Source organism: Lotus japonicus, chromosome 1 (assembly GCF_012489685.1).
Source record: "Lotus japonicus ecotype B-129 chromosome 1, LjGifu_v1.2".
Taxonomy (NCBI): Eukaryota; Viridiplantae; Streptophyta; class Magnoliopsida; order Fabales; family Fabaceae; genus Lotus; species Lotus japonicus.
Window position 1 is genome coordinate 90,579,567 of NC_080041.1, and position 24,139 is coordinate 90,603,705.

Sequence of the window (24,139 nt, forward strand, 5' to 3'; positions counted from 1 at the left end):
CCACACGGTCCATGTATCATGAAGTTAGAAACTATAGCGTGCAACTTGAGATATAACAGTGGATCAGGAAGTTCTGCAGATATGACTTTGCCAATGTTGTTCCCAGCAAATAGCTCGTGCAATGCATGGGTGTTTTTAAAATTTAAATATATTTAATTATTTTTAGTGTTTTTATTATATTTTTAAATATATTTTTAGTACAAAGAATATGCTTAAATTCTTGATTTTAACACTACTTGAAAATATCTCACCATAGCACAGGCATTAAGTATTCAAGTTCGTATAACTCTTGATTTCTTTATCCATATGATTGAGTCAATGAGTTTCATAATTTGATATTTTTTAATCAATCACAATTTAATTCATAATTTTAAAAATTAAAGATAATATTGATTATTTTTTTTTGTAAGTAAAGATAATATTAAAGCTATTCTAAAATATTTTTCAACATATAGAAACTTAGTTAGAATAAAGTTTAACTATAATATACGTATACTCATTTTTCTTTAATTTAATTTTCACCTCCTTGCAAAAAAAAATCACCTATTTTTTCTCTCCATCTCTTTCTTATTTTGCTATCACTATCCCATGTTATATCTTTGTTTCTCACTATTATATTATTATCTCTCCCTTGCGCATAGTTGTATTAGATGGTGTAAAGAAAAAGTATTGATTACTATTTATTAAATCACATAACCTGCGAATATTAGATTGATATATACATAATAAAATTAAGCGAGCAATATAAATAAAAAACATGGTTTAAATATTAGAGTTAACCAATACTAAAAATGTCCCTAGACTTCATGAGGATAGCCTAGTTATTAGAGTTAAAATGACGAAGATACCAAGAAGAAATAATTAAGCAAAAAGCTTCCTCAAAATTCATATCAATGTCATCTGAATCCATCAAACATTTATATGTTTTCCTTCTTCTTTGATAATCTGCATCAAATTAATAAAAATACTTTATATGAGGATGAAATTCAGAAACCACGGTTTAAGAATTGGATTGTTGAGAGGCTGAAATCAAGAAACTCAATGTTTGAGAGAAGCCTGATGCATAATCTTATTTCTACAAATTAAAGAAGGTTTAAGAGTCTTGGTGCTTTTCCTGGATGGTTCTCATAAGCAAATTCATGAATCAAAGACTGAAACCATACCGAATAGAGGAGCTTCCGGTCCTTCAGATTCAAACCAATTAGTTATATAACCAAATCTCTATTTGATCGTAGTTTGAAAAAATAAGTAAAAACTGCATAACAATATGAGAATAATGCTTGACTTACTATCTTTTAAATGAAAAAAAAAGATATGTACGTTCCATTAAACGACACACCAAATTCCTTGTCTGTCTACCCTAAAAAAATATTCCTTGTCTCTCTTTCAATTATTTTTAAATTCGTACTCTCTCATAGTGGTCTTACAGTAGAATTTTTTTAGTAAAAAGATTATTCTAAGATCTCATGAGTAGAAAAGAAGGGCATAATTCAAGACTCTTGTTACTGATTAATGAAAGGCACCGAATTATCTCATATTCTAATAATTGGAAAAGTTGAAGAAAAGTCAAATGAACAGAGTCATAACCCCCTCTCCTCACAATGCAATTTGAAATCGTGAATGAGAGGAAAAAAAGAGAATTTCTATATCCTCCAAAACAATGAGTCGTATAATCCTCCGAAAAAGCATCAATGAGCCTTGTAGAATTCTTGGTTCAAGATACAACCTAATATCAATTAATTTCTTTTTGATTGTTTTTTTTTACCAAACTTGCCCCTTGAATGTTTTAGTTAAAAAAAATCAAATGTCACTCTTTCCTTCTCTCAGTGCTATTTCTTTTTAGTAATTTAAATAATTATAACGTAAAATATTGAACATATTTGAATACTAATTTTTTGTTTAATGAATAATTGATTAAATAGTTTAATTTTTATAGTGTAAAAATGTTTTACACTGACACTCAACTTTTTCTCAAGGTATCCCTAAGGTCCTGAGATTATGTTAAATGGGTGGATCTCTTTCAATAAATCATTTTTCATACGCACTGTTTAGGGATCAAATTTTGAACTAAATACTTAAGTAGTTCAGCTATCTATCAGTTGTGCTAGATTTTGTCTGAACTCCGAACACTTAAACTCAAATAAGTACCAATGATTACCTTCCATTTTAATTTTAATTAAAATAAAAATATAGTTACTCATGTGGAAAAATCAATTAAATAATCTCAAGGAGGCATTTTTAAAATTTGATTTTTTAAATAAAAAAAAACACTGATTTCACCCTCTCCTCTCCTCTCTGCAATCTCAACCGCCGCAACAGCCACTTTCCGATCGATGTGTTCGCTTCACCTCCGTCTCTCCAAGGTCACATCCCTCGCGCTCCCTTCGGAGTCCGACCCTAAAGGTTAAAGCCCTCAACCACTCAGTTTATTTTTTCTTCATTATTAAACCCGCAATCTTCCATTAACATTGATGGTTGAATCTTACAAAATTGCTATGAATCTCTCTCTTTCGGTCAGCGTCAATGGATTATTTCTTTTAGTTTCTTATCTTGTGTGACTTGTTTTTGTTTCTGGTTAATTGCTGGTTTAGTTGACAAGGAATTAGAAGAGAAGAGTGGTGGTGTCATTCACGCTGTTGTTTCATATCTCAGAAAAGTGTTGGTTTTCACTCTCAGCTACATTTTGGCGCCCTTGATCGACCCTATCAATCTCCGTTTCTATTTGAATCCCAATGGCAATCTCTATTCTCAATGGGAAGCCAGATTACTTTTCCATAGCTGGTGCAAGGAATATAGCAAAACATACCCTACAAAAGATGAGAAACTCTACAGGTTCGACATCTTCAACCAAACTCTTGAACGGACCACCCGCCGCACCCTGACCACGTCAAATTCCTCATCCGGCACCAACGGTTTCGCTGATCGAACCGCTGAAGAATTGGATTACCTTTTACCTTCAGGCGGTTATGCCGATTCTTCTGATAGTGATTAAGAATTCTATCTGTTAATACATATCAGAAACTTTTTAAAAGGCTGCGCAAAAGAAACCTGGCTTTACCTTGATGAAATGGATTGCCTTTGATCACGTTTGGGTTTATTGTTAGTAGTTCTTATTTTAATTTTTAACTAGTGCTTTTTTACCCGCGCGTTGCACGGGGAATATGTCTATTGTATTTGATACATCGATTCATATTTTAAATTATAAATATTTAAGATGCTAAGAATGTAAGAATAATCATAATAAAGATGTAGATATTTAAAGAGCACAAAAACACAGAAGTTAATAAACCAAAAGCTTTAATTTTTGCATATGTGAGGTATAACTGAATTTTGTTTGTGAAGATGTATACTCGTGTTGCATAAAGGGTAATGCTTTTTTGTTTTAGATATATAACAATACATAAATATATAATTATTTTTTAAATTATTAAAGATACACTTAAGTTATAGAAAATGAATTTTATTTTTTTTAACTCGTACAAATTTTCATTTTCATGTAAAATGTTTCTCCCCGTGAAATCTCGTAACTCTAATTTGTTAGCACTAATAAATTCATGTCATAATTTTATAGTACATATGTATTAATATTTTGTATTCCTCTTACTTTTCTTATTAACAAATTATTATAGTTATATACTTATATAAATATACACTCTTAAAATTTTGAAAATAATACTAAAGTTAATTATATTAAATTTATTCTATTAAAATAATATCAATTAATTAGTTTAGAATATAATGATTGTATAAAAAAAGTATAATGATACTTTTTATATAAAACAAAATCTCACGTAGATAGCATTATAGTACTTTAAAATTAAAACATACAATTGAAAATTATACGCAAATACAAACAACAACCACTTTTAGGTTTCAGAGCAGACTTAAATGCAAATCATCTTACTCAATGGATTCTCATTTATCAGAGAAACAAAATCTTATAAATTTCATAAATCAATATAGAAGGGGAAATTCTAGTGTTTTTTTACCCGCGCGTTGCACGGGGAATATGTCTATCGTATTTGATACATCAATCAATTATTTGATTATTTAAAATATATTAAACAACATATGAAATAGAAGGGTCTCAAATGCTAAGCAAAGTGGATCAAAAGACTTGTCATCTAAGCCTGATTGAGATCAAGATGAAATCGTTTCACATTCTTCATGAACATGAAAACAATGACACAAATAATAGATATAAGGAATCACCAATAAAGCAAACGATAAACACATATTATGGAAAAAAAAGGATGTGATAGTAACACTAATCAGGATTGTAAAAGATAAATCATAAAGTATGACATCATTTTGTGTTTATACCAAGTCATCCAAGTTTGAGTTAATATTGCAAGGTACCTACAAAATTTATGAAATATATCGGAATTTTTTTTTGGTTTGTTTGCTCTGTCCTGTTTTCTTTCCGGCACTTTCTAGGTTTTCCTATCTTTCTGTCTTTGGGTTTCTTCTGTTTGGTTTTTGTCTGGCTCGATCTTTGGGTGTACTTTCGGGTTTTTTCCGCCGGTGTTGGTTGGTTTGTATTTCCTACTTAAGAGTTTGCTCTCAAGCCTTTTGATTATATGCAACTAAAGTAGTGTTGACAAACTACTAATAAAAAAGTCAAACTTTTTTTTTTGAAAGATAAATATATATATATCTTTCAAAAAAAAAGTTTGACTTTTTTATTAGTAGTTTGTCAACACTACTTTAGTTGCATATAATAATAAAATGTGTAAGAAATATATATTGATTCGTCTACTTGAAATTTGTCTTCTAAAGGAGAAGAGCCGAAATATATAGGGAGTTTATGATCTTTTATAGTATATCAAGTAACAATTTTGTGTCTAAGGGTGACGACTGTCCTATTACCACAACGTGATTCCACCCTTAGTACATTCATTAAAAAATTATTCTTTTTTTGAAAATGGAAGAAATAGCACGTGATTCTTTTTCAAAAAATTCAACGTGTCAATACATTAGATAACAACTGTGATTCTGTTACATATTTAATTTAAAAAAAAAAGTGATTATTAAACAATAGATGAAATAGAAGAGTCTGAAATGCTAAGGAAAGTGGACAAAAAAGAATCACCAATAAAGTAGATGATAAATACATATTAATCATGGAAAAAAAAAGAACGTGATAGTAGCACAAATCTGAATTGTGAAAGATAAATCATAAAGTATGACCTCATTTTTTTTATTTCAAGTCATCCATGTTTGAGCCAATATTGCAGGGTGCCTACAAAATTTAAGATATATATCAGACTTTGTACATACTTGTTTTAATCAATAAAGAATTATTTCATTGTAAGGGAAAATAGAACGAACCTTAAACCGACAATAATATTTTTGCATCAGATGTTCATCAACTTATAAGATGTCATAGACATCATGTTAACTATGAAATAAAGTTAGGTCACTTAGAAGTCAGTTTGTATTAAAAAAACTATTAAGATAAAAAATTAAACTAACCACTCATATGTTCTAAAAAACTTCTTGGTAGACAACATTGCGCTTGGAGTTTGAAACTACCCCTTGTTTATCCCCTAGTGTTTTTTACCCGTGCGTTGCACGGCAAATTGATTGTTGGAGTTGACATTAATAAAAAATATAACAAAATGTGATGAGTATAGAGAAATACGTGTGGTATAGAGTAAATTATATAAGTTGTTTGTATGAGAGCTGTGATAGTAGAGAAAGAATGACGTAGATTCTCTCCCATCGTTGGGTTAAATAGAGAATAAGAGAGGGAATTAGTTTGCCATGAATCGACATTTAAATAAAAATAAAAATATCAAAATATAAAAATAATGATAGGCTTAATAAATTAATAAGATTACTCCCTCCCAATAACCAAAAAAATTAATAAGATTACAATTGGAAAGCTAAAAAAATTGATCAAACTTTGTTCTATGTCTACTCAAAATGAGAAGATTGAAAAAATACATTGGACCCACAAAATCTGCCACTTTATCTCTCATCCCTTGCCAATCAAACACACTAACTCTTATCTCTCTCTCTCCTCTATTTCTCTCTTCTCTTTCACTACCATATCAAACAAAGCATTAGAGAACCTAGTTGAATAGTTTAGCAAGGCTATAACAAAATGGCATAGGAGTTCTTGGAAAATAATTTTAAAATTTCTTTAAATTATTTTTCAAATCTTATCCAATATAGCTTTTGTTTGAAAGTAACATATCCACTTCATTAGCATTCTTTGTGTGCAATCACCCTCCTCTCTCTCTCTGTCTCTCTATTCTCCTGTCTACAACTCATTTCCTTCTTCTAGCTTCTCATACCTTATTTCAAGTAGTGCCTTGATTTCTTTAAGGCATTTGATTCAAATTAGCCTAATTGAACCAACCAAAACACATAAAGAATAAAATTAAAAACAGACACATAAGTAGCTTCAAACCAATACATTAATCTTATGAATCAAATGCTAGACATAAAGAACTTTTAACTAAAAGGATTCATTCTCCTACCTCAGAAATTAAAAGCATTAAGCCACATGCTTTTCCTTCCCAAACTCTATCTCGAGCCTTTAGTGTACTTCAACAATTCTTCTCTAATTTTTTTTTGAAATCTCCTGCATTCTTCATTCCTTAGCATAGTCTGAAAAAACAAATCATAATATGTCTTAGATCAAGAAAATCATTTCAACCTACAATATTATATCAAGAAACTAATTTTGGAGCAACACGCGTAGGTAGATTGGCGGAACCGTCACCTATAACCCGAGTCAAAATAAGATTAGACATAAACAAAACTATGCAAAGAAGGAATTTGAAGAGGAAAAGGGAGAATGCTCACCACTTTTTCCGGCCAGCTCTCCAATTGAGTCATGGAACGTGACAAAGAGGGGAGTCGAAGCCATCATTATAAATTTAGTAAGGAGTAGTAGTAAATCTTCTTTCAAAATATAATTTATTTAAATCTTAGATAATTAGGGAAAATCTTTTAAAATTCAGGTTTCAAGATAAAATAGCACAACATAAGAGAGGCTATCTAACAAATTGACAATAAAAACAAAACAAAATCTTTAAAAAATATTTAATAAAAATAAGATAAAAATTCGGATTTTTTTAGAGTATTAATTAATTTAAGATAAAAATAAACCACCTAAATCCTAATTGATTTATACTCTAAAAATAACTCTAAAATATAATAAAATATTTCCTGTAGAATCACATACAAAGGAGAATAAAAAAACATAAAAAACAAATCAAAATATTGCAAAATTCCATATAGAATATAAAATGGACTCACCATCCATGGCTTCCATAGAATCTCTTTTGGTGGAATATCTATAAAAAAAAACCTGAAGAAAAGAATTTAAAATTAGTATGGCAAGTGATGAACGAAATTGACCTTGAAGTCAAACATGAGTGAATGAAAGTTAAAGGTAAAGTAAAATAAATTTGAAAAAACCATAACATATTATGCAAGCAAATGAAGAAAATAATTTGAAACCTCCATCTGCAACCTTCCCAATCAGTCCAAGGCAGCAAATCGGAGGGATGCGATTGCAAGTCGATGGCAAAGTGGTTCCGTTGAGAGATGAGACGATTTTGTGGGGGTGGTTCCGTTCAGTTGAGAGATGAGATGAAAATTGCAAGGAGGAGATGAATTTCATGGAGGAGATAGTGGAGGTAGGCAGGGTTTTAAGAGGGTTTTTGCTGATGGGATGTATTATTGATTTAAATCACTTATCACAGATTTTATATTAAGATAAAATCATGAAATAAACAACATAAATCCTAATCAAATCTAAAATTAAAAAATGTACCAAATAAATATAGATATAAACTATCAAAATCTAGCAAATCACAATAAAAACTCATAAAATCAGGAATTAATTAAAAATCCGAAAATTCAATAAAAATACCATAAAAAAATAAATAATAATATAAATTAAGATAAAATACAGAAATAAACAACATAAATCCTAATCAAATCTAAAATTTAAAAATGCACTAAATAAAAAAAGATAAAAACTATCAAAATCTAGCAAATCACAATAAAAACTCATAAAATCCGGAATTAATTAAAAATCCGAAAATTCAATAAAAATACCATAAAAATTAATTAATACTCTAAAAATAAATCAAAAATAAATCAAAAATAAATTAAGATAAAATCAAGAAATAAAAAACCTAAATCCTAATCAAATCTAAAATTTAAAAAATTTATTTTTTTATTAAGGAGAAATAAGGTAAGTAAAAATCAGGGCACATGTGGCAAATAGGGTCAAGGAGAAAGAGCTTACATGTAAAATATTAGGTGAGAATTAATCTGGGAGCGACACGTCACTAACTTGGTATGTGAGAGCGACACGTCATGCTAGAAGTTGTTCTTTTCTAATATATATAAAATTTAAAAATGTTCTAAATAAATATAGATAAAAACTATCAAAATCTAGCAAATCACAATAAAAACTCATAAAATCCGAAATTAATTAAAAATCCGAAAATTCAATAAAAATACCATAAAAAATAATTAATACTCTAAAAATAAATAATAATATAAATTAAGATAAAATACAAAAATAAACAACATAAACCCTAATCAAATCTAAAATTTAAAAATGTACTAAATAAAAATAGATAAAAACTATCAAAATCTAGCAAATCACAATAAAAACTCATAAAATCCGGAATTAATTAAAAATCCAAAAATTCAATAAAAATACCATAAAAATTAATTAATACTCTAAAAATAAATCAAAACTAAATTAAGATAAAATCAAGAAATAAAAAACCTAAATCCTAATCAAATCTAAAATTTAAAAATGTATTTTTTTATTAAGGAGAAATAAGGTAAGTAAAAATCAGGGCACATGTGGCAAGTGGGGCCAAGGAGAAAGAGCTTACATGTAAAATATTATGTGAGAATTAATCTGGGAGCGACACGTCACTAACTTGGCCTGTGAGAGCGACACGTCATGCTAGAAGTTGTTCTTTTCTAATATATATAGATTTCAAGTTGAACTTGTTGTACATTAGGCTCCCTAGGACTTAGCTGATTTAGGGCCGGCTTAAGAATAAAACCACCCAAATTTTTATTTTTTTATTAAGTAAAAAATACTCCAATTTTTTTTATTAACTGAGAAAACCCCGAAACACCAAGCATTAGTCAAAAAGATCTCACTTTAAAATTTGTTTTAGACCTTATTTAGGGTTGGGCCGACCTTCGGCGGATTCCATTAAGAATAACCATTTCTTCACACCTCATTTTCAATGTGAAGAGGTGGATAAAGAGGGAGAGAGATATGAAGATATGAGAGAGAAAGTAAAAATGTGATAGATGATTTGATTGAGAAAGAAGAGAGAAATAGATAAAATTAAGGTAAAAAATAAGTGTACTTATGTTTATACATTCCAAACAGAATTGAGTGACTCATTTTGATTCATGACAATTTGGTGATTCATTCCATGATTATAATTTGATATCAAAGTTAATACTCACATTATCATGTATTAATCAAAATTTATTATTGAACCGATAAATTAATTATATAAAATGCTTTATGAATAAATTTTATTTATTTTTAAATTGAATTCAAATTAATAAATGAGAAAAAAGATGATGTATTGGTAGTGTAAAGTTTTTTTATATCTTCAATCAATCAGCTTGTAAGGATGTATCACGTTAATAAATGAAATTAAATAAAAAAAACATGTTTTCTCACATCTTGGTTGACTGTGTAAATAAATCGTTAGTGCATAGAAACTAAACTCTAAACCAAATGGTAATTTGTGTCCAACATGGGCTAAATAGTTTGCTACCAGTACCACTACGTGAGGATATGAAGGAAGGAGCCACTTAACATCACGCAAACCACTTTCAAGTGTCAATGATTGGATAAATACTTACTTTGGTTACTGAAAGTGTCAGACGCTGTCACATTCGTCCCTAAACTACTTTTATCCATCTCACGGTCCCTAAATGTGACAAACTTCATTCATTTTTTTCGAAAGATGAATGAATATATAATAATAGCCTGAGTATAAAACAACTCAAGGCAAGTAGCAAGTACAATTTGAACTGACAAAAGGCATAAACATCGGATACAGACAGAGCTTTGAGAAGAACCCACCACCAACCCACAAAATGACTTAGACAAAATCTCAAGAAAGAACCTCATTAAAACCTTACTTGAAAAAACTCAATGCGATAAAAACCAACTAAGGAAAAAGAGTACCACAATCTTGGGATAGCCATTCTGCATCTGAACAAAAAACTAAATGTCAAAAATAGCTTAACGGACGTTAACGTATACATTTTTTTACCTACGTGGAAATCATTAATTTAAATTAAAAAAAACAAATTAACTAAAAAATTGATTACAATTAAAAAAACTCAATGAAAAATTAAAAACACAAAGTCCTAGTCTCCTTATTCTCATCATCTTCTTCTTACTTCTTCATCTTCTTCATCAATCCTTCCATCACCATCAAACCTCACCACAACCCAATTTTCTTCCTGTTTACATCCACCTCATCTGCTAGAACTTAGAAGCTTTGATGATTGAGGTTCTCTTATGAAAACATCAAAGGATGAAAGATTCGAGGCCAATATTCTGAACCGTTTATTTTCCAATCAACTTTCAAATTAAGGGTATGTTTGGATTGATGGTATGGAGTGGGATGGGAAGGGGATGAGATGAAATATTTTTATATTCCATTGTTTGGGTATGTTAGTGAAGGGTGGGATGGGATGGAAATGAGTGGGATGTGTACCACCCAATTCCTTTGGTTTCCATCATTTTGCTTTCCCCCCAAATTGGGAGGTATGGGATGGAACTAGAATTTCACCATTTAAAAAAGGCTTAAATACTCTATAGGTCCCTGCAATTGTCTGTCGTACGAAAATAAGTCCTTGAAATTTTTTTTCCGATTCCGAATTCCTGAAATTTTTTTTTAATCAGAATAAGTCCCTACTCGTGTATGTTGTAATAATAGAAGAATTTGGGATGAGAGAAGGCAGAAATGGGGGCTATGGCAGGGAGGCTCCGTCGTGGTGGCAGCGACCATGGAGTCACCCGAAAAGGAATTTCGCACGGCGTAGGGAAGAGGAGCAAACAGGGCGACGACGTGGAAATTCTTTCTGGGGTTCCAAACGACCTTCAAACCAGAATTTGGGACAGCAACGTTATGGAGGTGCTCGTGCTGGACAATGGCAACAAAATGGAGCTTTTAGGAATTATTCAGAAAGAGGGATCCGGAGAGATAGATCAGGGAGGTTTCAATCGCATTGGCAGCCATCACCAAATTATCAAGGGGGTGCTACAAAATCCAGGCAACAGCAAGGTACCCGTCTTCAGACAAGAAGCAATGGGACTCAGAGATCCAATCAGTTAAAGGAGTCCTTCTCGGTTTTTGTGGATGGTTTGGGAGAGAGGATGACATTACAGAAATTAAGAGCAATCTTTGAGAAGGCAGGGAGGCTTCGGCATGTGTTTATTCAACAGAAGAAGAAATATCAACGGCGCTTTCGCTTTGGATTCTTGCGCTATTACAGTGATGTTGAGGCATGGAAGGCGATTCGCATGTTCCATGGCATGCGATTAGACGGTAACTATCTTGTGGTTCAGAAAGCGAAGATTCAACGACCATTTTCCTCCCCTGCGGTTCCTTCATCAGGGACACATAATTTTGAAGCCAAACGGAAGGTGTGGAGACCAAAAACTCAGCAGCAAAAGAATGAACAAGGTTTGCCAGCAGAGAATAAGGTTACTTCGTTTCAGGCACAAGGTGTTGCTTTCCAGTCTGACGGGTGCCAGCTACGTTTCGCAGCGTCTGATGTGGATGACAAATGGGTCCAGAGATGTGCTAGGGCACGCACACTGCTGTCTATGCCTGTGGAAGACTTACAGGAACAATTCAGTCAGATTGGCTTGTTTAACTTTCGCTTAATCCCGCTTGGTGCAGATGAAGTGCTTTTGGAATTCGAAAAGAAGGAAGAAATGGAAGAGACAATTGCAGAGTGCGGTTTTTTCTTAGAGCAAAAGTTGTACGATATTAAGCCTTGCAATGTCTTTTCTTTTGGCATCGTACAACATGTCTGGATACGTCTGTGGCAGGTTCCGTTGGGTTTATGGACTGAATCGTTTTTCTCTTCTGTTGGAAATAGGCTAGGGACCTATGTTATGTCTGATTCAGCTACTTCTTTGCGCCATAGACCTGATTTTGCTCGCATTTTGGTACGTATGCATCATCCAATTCTACACAGTTTTACCATGTCGGTTGATGTTAGCGGAACGTCGTGCATAATTTTGGTTGAGAAGGATCTGGTAGCGTACGACTATGGGACAGTAGAGGTCATGCCGTCGACGCCAGTCAAAATCTACAACTCAGAGGATGATGAGAGCTATGATGACGGGAGTTTGGGGGATGTCGGTAGAGAGGATGGTGCGGGTTTGTTGGATGTGCAAAACCCTTATGAAAAAGATTACGAATCTGCAGTTCATGATTAAGATGACGAAGACGAGGTTTACAGGGACGGCGTGATGGAAGGCTTAAAATTTTGTGGCGTTTCAGCGTCGGAGGGAGGGATGGCGGCTGTGTGCGTGGTGCTGCCGGAGGGGGAAAACTTTCCGGCGAATGAGGAGATGCCAGCGGCAGTTGCGGAGATGATCAAGGCGTCAGTTATGGGTGAGGGAGTTGAGAAGAATTCGAATTCAAATGATTCAAGAAATATTCAAACCTTGGAAGCCATCAAGTCAGGGGAGGAACAGAAGGAACGTTTACAGGTACTCATTGACTCTGGTTATACGTTAGAGGAGATTAAGGAGTGGAGGAATAAGTTAAAAGCTGAAGATATTTGTTTTAATGGAAATCAAATCTTGGATAAATATATTCAAAATCAAGATAAAGGATTTGCAGTTACTGGTTATTCTTTTAATGCTCAGGATCTGATTCCGAAATCAAATATTTGTTGGCCTTTCAAAACACCAAACTGGGGCCCGCAGAAATTAGCTCAGTTAACTGGGGTTGGGGTCTGTTTGCCTAGCATCACAACTCAACAAAAAGGGTTTTTGGATATTGAGAAAACTTCAGCATCGTTGCCAGCTTCTGAGATGCGTGGCATTACAGACGTTTTTGTTCACACGTCTCCGCACCAAATAATTCGACAACGCGCATCTCCTTCTGCTACTGTGCGTCTCGCTTCTTCTCCGGCGTCGCCATCCCCAACGTGTTTCCCTCTCACGTGTTCCCCTGACCCTCATGCTTCTGTTGATCTGGTGACTCCGGCAGTAAAGAACTCTCAAAACACAAAGTCCACCACGAAGAGTTCTCAGCGAGGGCGACCCAAGGGAAGTAAAAATAAGCCTCAACCTCTCCCAGTCGATTTTTTAGAGCCGTTACAGGGGGAAGATGGAGTGTCAACTAGGGCTCAGAGAACTTGGCTACTTGGTAAACAATTGGGGTTGAAACCGCGAGGGTCGGAAGCGTTGATGCTTCGTGGTTTAGAGGCTCAAATTCGTCAAAACCATCCCCATCTCAACTAATATGGTTCTCTTTCGGAGGAGGAGTGTTGATGTTATTTTGATGTTGTTTTGCTGTTAGTGTTTACTTGGTTGTTTTTTGTAGAGAGGTTAACCATGTCTACAGGGAGGAAGCCTCGCAGATTGGAGGTGCTATGAGGATTGGCTGGAAATGAGTTTGTACTTTGCGAAGGAGGTGTTAATTAATATAGTCTTTGGGTACCATTCATGATCTAATGGTGATGAGGTGTTGGCCGCGAACAATAATATTGGCTTCTCATAGGGTTGTGCTCTTTTTCCTTGCTTGGTTTTTTCCCACTGGGTTTTTCCTTGCAAGGTTTTAATGAGGCATTCCTATGAGTCGTTTTTTATGCCAATCAGTGATGCCTGGGGTTTAGGTCGCCTGGTGTGTTGGGTGCTATGGTTTTGGGGATAATGATGTTCATACTGGGGTCTTTTGACATTTTTCATTCTTCATGCTCATGAGGGGACTGTCCTCATAAGTCCTTTATATCTTTCAATAATATTTTCATCTTAAGCTTTCAAAAAAAAAAAAAAAGTCCCTACTTGTGTTTCCAGCCTATGTGACACAATTTTTGTTGAGTCATTTATTCCACATGTCTTTTCTATTTTTTTTTAAATCCACATGAATTAAAAAAATAAAATTAAACATTTAAAATTAAAATTAAAATCTTTTTAGAGATTTAGGGTTAATTTGGTTAATAAGATTTTAATTTTAATTTTAATTTTAAATTTAAACATTTAAATTTAAATTTAATTTTTTTAGGGATTTAGGGTTAATTAGATTTAGGGTTAATTAGGTTAATAAGATTTTAATTTGAAATTTTATTTTTTAATTTTATTTTTTTAATCCATGTGTATTTAAAAAAATAGAAAAGCCACGTGGAATTAATGATTTAGCAAAAATTGAGGCACATAAGCTGGAAACACGAGTAGAGACTTATTCTGATTAAAAATAAATTTCCAGGGATTCGGAATCGGAAAAAAAAATTCAGGGACTTATTTTCATACGGCACAGGCAATTTCAAGGACCTGCAAAGTATTTAAACCTTTAAAAAAAATATAAATTTACAGTTTTGCCCATGAATGTCATGTCTGTTATCCACCTTTTCCTCAAACTTCTCCTTAATTGCACTCCTCCATGGCTCTGCAACTCCACTCTTCTCTGTGTGATCACCCCTTTTCCCCAAACTTATCCTCAATCACCATTCACCATCGCTATGTCATGTGGGATTGAAAGGGTGCAGTGTGCGCGACCTTAATTATGTAAGCGGAGATGGTTTTTCGGCTACAAGATTTCGTGAGCTGCACCATCTTTTCCATTCTGATTGTACATAAAGAATTAATCTATATTAGAAAAGGGGGAAATTTTGAATTTGGATCTGAAAATACTAGGCTTGGGATTCGACAGTACTGTGATGGTATTAATTGAATTGAAGCCCCTAGCTTTTTCTAGCTAATTGACCTAATGGGGTACTATGAAGATTAGCACCAAGTCCATGTCCTTGTGTATATGTCTATACTATCGGTTGATACAAATCTATTATGAGAAATCATATTTGAGAAAGGAAAGAATTAGGATGAATTGAGATTTGATTTGAGAATTATATTTAACAAATTATATTCATATACCCAAAGAAATGGTATTATAGGAATAAAAATGTTATAATTCATTCCGCTCTGTCCATTATCCAAAGTCCAAACAATGAAATGGTAACTTTGTTCCGTTCCATCATAGAATATCTAAACAGTAGAATGAGATTTTTATTCCATTCCACTCTGTCCCATTCCATTCCATTATATTTTATTCCACTCCGTTCCGTTATATTCTGTCAATCCAAACATACCCTAAAGGATGGATTTTTCCAAACATACCGTTATATTCTGTCAATCAAAGCAGTGTTTTAAAACTCGGCTCGGTCATCGACTCGGTCGGGGTACTGAGTCACTGAGTCACAGCTCCGTTTTAAAACTCGGCTCGATTGCTCGACTCGGTGTATATTAAAAAATTATAAAAAATGTCCAATGCAATATAAAGTTAATATATAAATTCTAAAATGCGTCTCCAATCAATAACAGTCAGATGGTGCACTGGTAAGTTACTCTCCATATATCCTATGTGACCTGTCTTCGAACCCCCCTGGCTGGCTGCACTTTTAAACACAATATCACGTTTTTTGTTCAACTTTATCCCAAATATTTCCAACTGGATAAAAAAAACGATTTGAAGGGCCCAATTTGTTAAATAGTTAATAGTCAACCGAAAAATGGGCTTGTATATATGGCCCACCATCAACAAATTAATAAAAAAAAAAACATGAAAGGGGTGACTCGCCGGTTTAATAAAAAACCGGCCGAGTCACCGGTTTAATCATTAAACCGGCCGGTTCAAACCGGTTCCAGCTGAGTGGTATGCACAACCGATCTAAGGTGAGGCTCGGACCGGTCAGGTCACTGAGTCCCGGTCCAACCGGTCGGACCGGCCGGTCCGAGCCGAGTCTTAAAACACTGAATCAAAGGGTTGAATAACAAGGGTTCGTAATTTCCCTTTCTCATCAAGATGTTTTTATCCCAAATGAGATATTCCTATAAAAGTTATAAAAGTTTTAATGAAACACTTTCTCTAAGTTTGCCTTCCAAGGGGCGGGTTTGGCATTCAAAGGTCTGTTGTGGTGCTCCAATATTTCATGAGAGGGGTGTTCTCATGTAGTCTTTCTCATTCAATAAAATATTTTTTGTTGTCAATTTTTTTTAGCTAATTTGTTCATTTAATTTAATGTAATGATTTTTCAGCTTATAAAAAAGGAAATTGTTAACGTCCGATAAGATTTTTTTAACGAAGAACCAATATGAATGGTGTTTGCTACGTTTAGGGACCGCGAAATAGATATAACTGGATATTATACCCCTGCGTTACACGGGTTTATTTACAATATTTTTTAACATTATATGAAAATTACTATAGAGTAATTATATAAATAATAAATATTAAAATATTTCTTCAATATAAATATAATAGAAAAAATTATTGTGCTTAGACATCTAAATAGAGAGTATAAGATTTTTTTAAGCATTAAATTGCTCGTATTAGAGTTCTCTTTATGTAAATAATTGATATTACTGAAATTTAATAATTTTTTTGGTTAATGATCAAATTAGTCCATAAACTTGTAAGCGAGTTTAATTTTAGTTCATCTAAGGAAAAATTACGTTTAGTGGCAGTCTTTTTACAATCACTGACAATTTTAGTTTTGTTTGGATAGGAAAACAATGGTGATTTTTTTTGGATATGATTTGATTAATTTTGAGTAAACTAGAACTACAATGTTACATTCTCAAATGATGCATGAGTGGAGTATTCATCTTGTGCATGTTTCTAAGACCGCGAATGATGCGGCAGATTGTCTTGTTGGGTTGAGTTCGATCGTCAGCAGGGACGGATGTACATTGGCCAAGGGTGGGGCAAATGCCCCCACCTGATTTTCATAAAAAGCACTAATGATATTAGTATTCAGATGTATTGCCCCCAGTAAATAATTACAAATGCCCCCATGCACTCATATTGCACCGGTCATAAGTTTAAACTTTAAGCTTACAGTAAGTGCCCCACGCACTCAAATTCTGATTTTCTATTAATTTGTGCTGTGTACGACGCGACATATATATGCATGATATTTTACAACTAATGTAATATATTGAATTAGAATTTTATAGTTGATAGAGTATCATATATAATAATTAGTGTAGGATCGTTTGAGTAAATTTTGATAGTGATATATTTTTTTCAATAACAAAATCTATATATATTAGAAAAGAACAACTGTAAGATCAAGTTCTAGTAGTACAACTCTATGTTTTGATGATTACAAGTTAACCTTTTGATATGAACAATTGTGGTACTCTAACGTGTTTTTCTGAGTGTGCTATTTACAGGCTCTGACCTCAACTCAATCTCACACAAATCAGAAGCACTGTGTATAAAGAGCGACCCAAGCAACGCTTTCGCATTCACCATGTTCAGTATGAACAGTGGAAAAGCTTCAGAAGTTCTGAAGTTATACAAACTCTGATGTGGACTCAGTCACTAGAAGTTCTGAAGATCCAGAAAGTCTGATAACCAAGAAACACTGAAGGCTCAGATATTCTGATGGTGTAGAAGACTCTGAAGATCCAGAAGCTGATTAGTGAAGTTCTGATGTCCAGAAGCAAGATACTCTGAAGACCATGTACTTCCCTCTGAGTTCAGAATCAGAAGAAACAATGGTCAGAGGATCTGGGCTTTCCCTCTGACTCTGATCAACCGGCTTCACAAGTTCCAATATGAAGCATTCCCCTGATCAGAAGTCTCCTAGGTTTAAAGGTCAAGTCGCTATCCAAGTACAAAAGCAATTGTACCTTCCTGACGACCTACCTAACAGTCTCAGACATAGCAGAAGCTGGATTTTCCAGAACTGCCCTCCAACGGTAGCATTTTCCATGCAACGCTCAACCCTAATCCTTGGAGTATATAAAGAGGCTGAAGACTGAAAGAAGCGGCTAGAAGCATTCACATACGCGCAAGATAACTTCAAATTCTTCTAAGCTTTCTTTCATCTGAAATTTATTGAGTTTACTATTAGCTTTTTAGAAGCAAATCTCTTGTAAACAATTCTTTGATAAACAGTTTGTTTAGTTCCTTTAGGAGATCAAGGTTGATCGGATCCTAGAGAAGACTAAGAGAGTGAATCTTAGTGTGAGCTAAGTCAGTGTAATTGTTAGTCACTTGTAGGTTTCAAGTGCAGTTGTAACTCTTACCTGATTAGTGGATTGCCTTCATTCTAAGAAGGAAGAAATCACCTTAACGGGTGGACTGGAGTAGCTTGAGTGATTTATCAAGTGAACCAGGATAAAATCCTTGTGTGCTTTTCTATCTCTTATCTTTAGCACTTAAGTTCTTGAAAGATTTGTCAAAATCTTTAAGGCGGAAGCTTTATCGTGAAAACGTTATTCAAACCCCCCCTTTCTACCGTTTTTCATACCTTCAATTGGTATCAGAGCGCAAGTTCTGATTACCACACCTAACAGTGTTCAGTGATCCGGGCCGGTGTGAAAAACAATGGCTGCCACCACCAGTGAAACTCAAAGAGATGGTTACAATGCAAAGCCTCCTATGTTCGACGGTCAAAGGTTCGAATATTGGAAAGATAGACTGGAAAGTTTCTTTCTGGGTTTCGATGCAGATCTTTGGGATATTATTGTGGATGGCTACGAGCGTCCCGTTGATGCATATGGCAAGAAGATCCCAAGGTCAGAGATGACTGCAGATCAAAAGAAGCTGTACTCACAACATCACAAAGCAAGAGCAATTCTTCTAAGTGCTATTTCCTATGAAGAGTACCAGAAGATTACAGATCGTGAGTTTGCGAAAGGCATTTTCGAATCTCTGAAGATGTCTCATGAAGGAAACAAGAAAGTCAAAGAATCAAAGGCTTGTCTTTGATCCAAAAGTATGAATCCTTCATCATGGAGCCAAATGAGTCCATTGAAGAAATGTTCTCCAGATTTCAGTTGCTTGTAGCTGGCATACGACCTCTCAACAAGAGCTACACAACAAAAGATCATGTCATAAGGGTCATCAGGTGCCTTCCTGAAAGTTGGATGCCTCTAGTGACTTCAATAGAGCTCACGAGAGATGTTGAGAATATGAGTTTAGAAGAACTCATCAGCATTTTGAAATGTCATGAGCTGAAGCGCTCAGAGATGCAAGATCTGAGGAAAAAGTCCATAGCCTTGAAATCTAAATCTGAAAAGGCTAAGGCTGAGAAGTCAAAAGCTCTTCAAGCTGAAGAAGAGGAATCTGAAGAAGCATCAGAAGATTCTGATAAAGATGAGCTGACTCTGATCTCCAAGAGACTCAATCGCATCTGGAAGCACAGGCAGAGCAAATACAAAGGCTCTAGAAAGGCAAAAGGAAAGTCTGAATCCTCAGGTCAGAAGAAGTCCTCACTTAAGGAAGTCACATGCTTTGAGTGCAAAGAATCAGGGCACTACAAAAGTGACTGTCCAAAGTTGAAGAAGGACAAGAAGCACTTCAAGACAAAGAAGAGTCTGATGGTGACATTTGATGAATCAGAGTCAGAGGATGTTGACTCTGATGGTGAAGTCCAAGGACTCATGGCTATTGTCAAAGACAAGGAAGCAGAGTCAAAGGGAGCTGTTGACTCTGACTCAGAATCAGAAGGAGATCCTAACTCAGACGATGAAAATGAGGTATTCGCTTCTTTCTCTACCTCTGAACTGAAACATGCATTGTCTGATATCATGGATAAATATAACTCCTTATTGTCTAAGCATAAGAAGCTGAAAAAGGACTTATCTGCTGTTTCCAAGACTCCTTCTGAACATGAGAAAATTATTTCTGATTTGAAAAATGATAATCATGCTTTGATCAATTCTAACTCTGTGCTTAAGAACCAGATTGCTAAGTTAGAAGAAATTGTTGCATGTGATGCCTCTGATTGTAGAAATGAGTCTAAGTATGAAAAGTCTTTTCAAAGATTCCTAGCTAAAAGCGTGGATAGAAGCTTAATGGCTTCAATGATCTATGGCGTAAGCAGAAATGGAATGCATGGCATTGGCTATTCTAAACCAATTAGAAATGAGCCCTCTGTGTCTAAAGCTAAATCCTTGTATGAATGCTTTGTTCCCTCTGGTACCATATTGCCTGATCCTTTACCTGCTAAAGTTGCTAAAAACCCTCTTAAAAAGGGATCCTTCTCTATGACTAAATATCATGCAAATATTCCTTTAAAATATCATGTTGAGACACCCAAGGTGATCAGAACCTCTGGGGTAACTAACAAGAGAGGACCCAGAAAGTGGGTACCTAAGGACAAGATTATCTATGTTGCAGATATCCTTGATAGCTCCACTGAAACACCAATCATGGTATCTGGACAGTGGATGCTCGCGTCACATGACGGGAGAAAGGCGTATGTTCCAAGAGCTGAAACTTAAGCCTGGAGGCGAAGTTGGCTTTGGAGGAAACGAAAAGGGTAAAATTGTTGGTACTGGTACTATTTGTGTAGATAGTAGTCCATGCATTGATAATGTGTTATTGGTAGACGGCTTAACACATAACTTATTGTCTATAAGTCAATTAGCTGACAAGGGTTATGATGTTATATTCAATCAAAAGTCCTGCCGGGCTGTAAGTCAAATCGATGGCTCTGTTCTGTTTAACAGCAAGAGGAAGAACAACATTTATAAGATCAGATTATCTGAGTTGGAGGCTCAGAATGTGAAGTGCCTTCTGTCTGTTAATGAAGAGCAGTGGGTATGACATAGACGGTTAGGGCATGCCAGTATGAGAAAGATTTCTCAGCTGAGCAAGCTAAACCTTGTCAGGGGCTTACCCAATCTGAAGTTCGCTTCAGACGCTCTCTGTGAAGCATGTCAGAAAGGCAAATTCACAAAAGTCCCTTTCAAGGCAAAGAATGTTGTCTCAACCTCAAGGCCGTTGGAACTTCTGCATATCGACCTTTTTGGACCAGTGAAAACTGAGTCTATAGGTGGCAAGAGATATGGGATGGTTATCGTTGATGACTATAGCCGCTGGACATGGGTAAAGTTTCTAACCCGCAAGGATGAGTCTCATGCTGTGTTCTCTACCTTCATTGCCCAAGTGCAAAACGAGAAGGCTTGTAGGATTGTGCGTGTCAGAAGTGACCATGGTGGAGAGTTTGAGAATGACAAGTTTGAGAGTCTGTTTGATTCCTATGGAATTGCACATGATTTCTCTTGTCCCATAACTCCTCAACAAAATGGTGTTGTTGAGAGGAAGAACAGAACTCTTCAGGAGATGGCTAGAACCATGCTCCAAGAAACTGGCATGGCTAAGCACTTTTGGGCAGAGGCAGTAAATACAGCATGTTACATTCATAACAGAATCTCTGTGAGACCAATTCTGAATAAGACTCCCTATGAATTGTGGAAGAACATAAAACCCAACATTTCTTATTTTCATCCTTTTGGTTGTGTTTGTTATGTTCTCAATACTAAGGATAGATTGCATAAATTTGATGCTAAATCTTCTAAATGTCTATTACTTGGTTATTCTGAGAGATCTAAAGGTTTTAGATTTTATAATACTGATGCTAAGACTATTGAAGAATCTATTCATGTTAGATTTGACGATAAGCTTGACTCTGACCAGTCAAAGCTAGTTGAGAAGTTTGCAGATTTAAGCATTAATGTTTCTGACAAAGGCAAAGCTCCAGAGGAAGCTGAGCCAGAGGAAGATGAACCAGAGGAAGAAGCTGGTCCCTCTAACTCACAAACTCTGAAGAAGAGCAGAATCACTGCAGCTCACCCTAAGGAATTGATTCTGGGCAACAAAGACGAACCAGTCAGAACCAGATCTGCCTTCAGACCCTCTGAAGAGACCTTGCTCAGTCTGAAAGGATTGGTGTCCTTAATTGAACCCAAGTCCATATATGAAGCTCTTCAGGACAAGGATTGGATTCTGGCTATGGAAGAAGAATTGAATCAATTCTCCAAGAACGATGTTTGGAGCTTAGTGAAGAAGCCTGAGAGTGTCCATGTAATTGGAACAAAATGGGTATTCAGAAACAAGCTGAATGAGAAAGGAGATGTAGTCAGAAACAAGGCAAGGCTAGTTGCTCAAGGCTACAGCCAGCAGGAAGGAATAGACTACACTGAAACATTTGCTCCAGTAGCAAGACTGGAGGCAATCAGACTGTTGATCTCTTTTTCAGTGAATCACAACATAGTTCTACATCAGATGGACGTGAAAAGTGCCTTCCTAAATGGTTATATTTCAGAGGAAGTCTATGTTCATCAACCCCCAGGTTTTGAAGATGAGAAGAAGCCAGACCATGTGTTCAAATTGAAGAAATCACTCTATGGTCTGAAGCAAGCTCCCAGAGCATGGTATGAGAGACTCAGCTCATTTCTTCTGGAGAATGAGTTTGTAAGGGGTAAAGTAGATACAACTCTCTTTTGCAAGACTTATAAAGATGATATCTTAATTGTGCAAATTTATGTTGATGATATTATATTTGGTTCTGCTAATCAATCTCTATGCAAAGAATTTTCTGAGATGATGCAGGCTGAATTTGAGATGAGTATGATGGGAGAATTAAAGTACTTTCTGGGAATACAAGTTGATCAAACACCAGAAGGAACATATATCCATCAGAGCAAGTACACTAAAGAACTTCTGAAGAAGTTCAATATGCTGAAATCAACAGTGGCCAAGACTCCAATGCATCCTACATGCATTCTGGAGAAAGAAGATAAAAGTGGTAAAGTATGTCAGAAGCTCTATCGTGGCATGATAGGTTCACTTCTATACTTAACTGCATCTAGGCCAGACATACTATTTAGTGTTCATTTATGTGCTCGTTTCCAATCAGATCCAAGGGAAACCCACTTAACTGCTGTTAAGAGGATCCTAAGGTATCTGAAAGGCACCACTAACCTTGGCTTGATGTATAAGAAAACATCAGAGTATAAGCTTTCAGGTTATTGTGATGCTGATTATGCTGGAGATAGAACAGAGAGAAAAAGTACTTCTGGAAATTGTCAATTTCTGGGAAGCAATCTAGTTTCATGGGCAAGCAAGAGGCAATCAACCATTGCACTATCAACTGCAGAGGCAGAATATATCTCAGCAGCAATATGCAGCACTCAGATGCTCTGGATGAAACATCAGCTGGAGGATTATCAGATCCTTGAGAGCAATATCCCAATCTATTGTGATAACACTGCTGCAATCTCATTGAGTAAGAATCCTATCTTGCACTCAAGGGCAAAGCACATTGAGGTAAAGTATCACTTTATTAGAGATTATGTACAGAAGGGCGTACTTCTTCTGAAGTTTGTTGATACTGACCATCAATGGGCAGATATCTTTACAAAGCCCTTAGCAGAGGATAGATTTAATTTTATTCTGAAAAATCTGAACATGGACTTTTGTCCAGAGTGAAGATGGATCAGAACCTCTGACTATGATACTTCTTGATCAGAAGATGTCTAGTCCAGAAGGTAACTCAATCAGAGTGTGTGTACCCATTGGTACTGACTCTGAAGCTGAGACAGCAACACGTGTGTCAGTATTTCTGATGCATAGTTCCTTGTGCCCGTGTGACAGTCTGTCATGATTGCGTGTAGATGTGCTTCTCTCCTGTGTGTGATATGTGTATTTACTGTTACTATCTATCTTTAATTTTCAACCGTTGATTTTAAATTGCTTTTTGAATCAACAACGGTTATTTGTCAAAACCCACTATACACACACGATCTCCTTCACCTTCGGTTTTTACTCTCTCTCTCTTGCTATTTCAAAACCGCTTATCCTCGATTTCTCTCTCGATCTCTCTTCATCTTTCAACCTTCATCTTCTACCTAAACCTTCAACCGCTCCAAAAATGGTGAGTCAAACCAGAAGAGCTACTGCAGATGCAACCCAGTTCCCTCATATGGTAGTTGGTCTAGCAACAGGTCAAAGGGGTCCTGAGAATCCGACACAAGATCAAGGTCAAGCTCAAGAGCAGATTATTCCGATTGCAGAACGGGGCTGTGCCGTTCACTGCGTATATGCTTCTGAGGAACTTCAAGTACTGG

General features: G+C 35.1%; 2 protein-coding genes across 2 annotated transcripts; both read left to right on the forward strand.

The window, feature by feature from the left end:
- Positions 1-2,301: 2,301 nt before the first annotated feature.
- LOC130732211 (uncharacterized) lies at positions 2,302-3,112 on the forward strand. The gene is made up of 2 exons (XM_057584315.1): positions 2,302-2,403; positions 2,592-3,112. Exons 1-2 carry the CDS (start codon positions 2,334-2,336, stop codon positions 2,990-2,992), a joined length of 471 nt encoding a protein of 156 aa, XP_057440298.1. The 5' UTR covers positions 2,302-2,333; the 3' UTR covers positions 2,993-3,112.
- Positions 3,113-10,978: 7,866 nt separating this feature from the next.
- Positions 10,979-12,481, forward strand: LOC130711612 (uncharacterized). The gene has a single exon (XM_057561306.1). It carries the CDS (start codon positions 10,979-10,981, stop codon positions 12,479-12,481), a length of 1,503 nt encoding a protein of 500 aa, XP_057417289.1.
- Positions 12,482-24,139: the final 11,658 nt, after the last annotated feature.

Excerpts from the sequence above, each read along its gene's own strand:
- LOC130732211 (XM_057584315.1), top strand. The coding sequence starts at position 2,334 with ATGTGTTCGCTTCACCTCCGTCTCTCCAAGGTCACATCCCTCGCGCTC. Across the intron at positions 2,404-2,591 it reads TTCGGAGTCCGACCCTAAAG|TTGACAAGGAATTAGAAGAG; the intron begins GTTAAAGCCCTC and ends TTGCTGGTTTAG.
- LOC130711612 (XM_057561306.1), top strand. The coding sequence starts at position 10,979 with ATGAGAGAAGGCAGAAATGGGGGCTATGGCAGGGAGGCTCCGTCGTGG.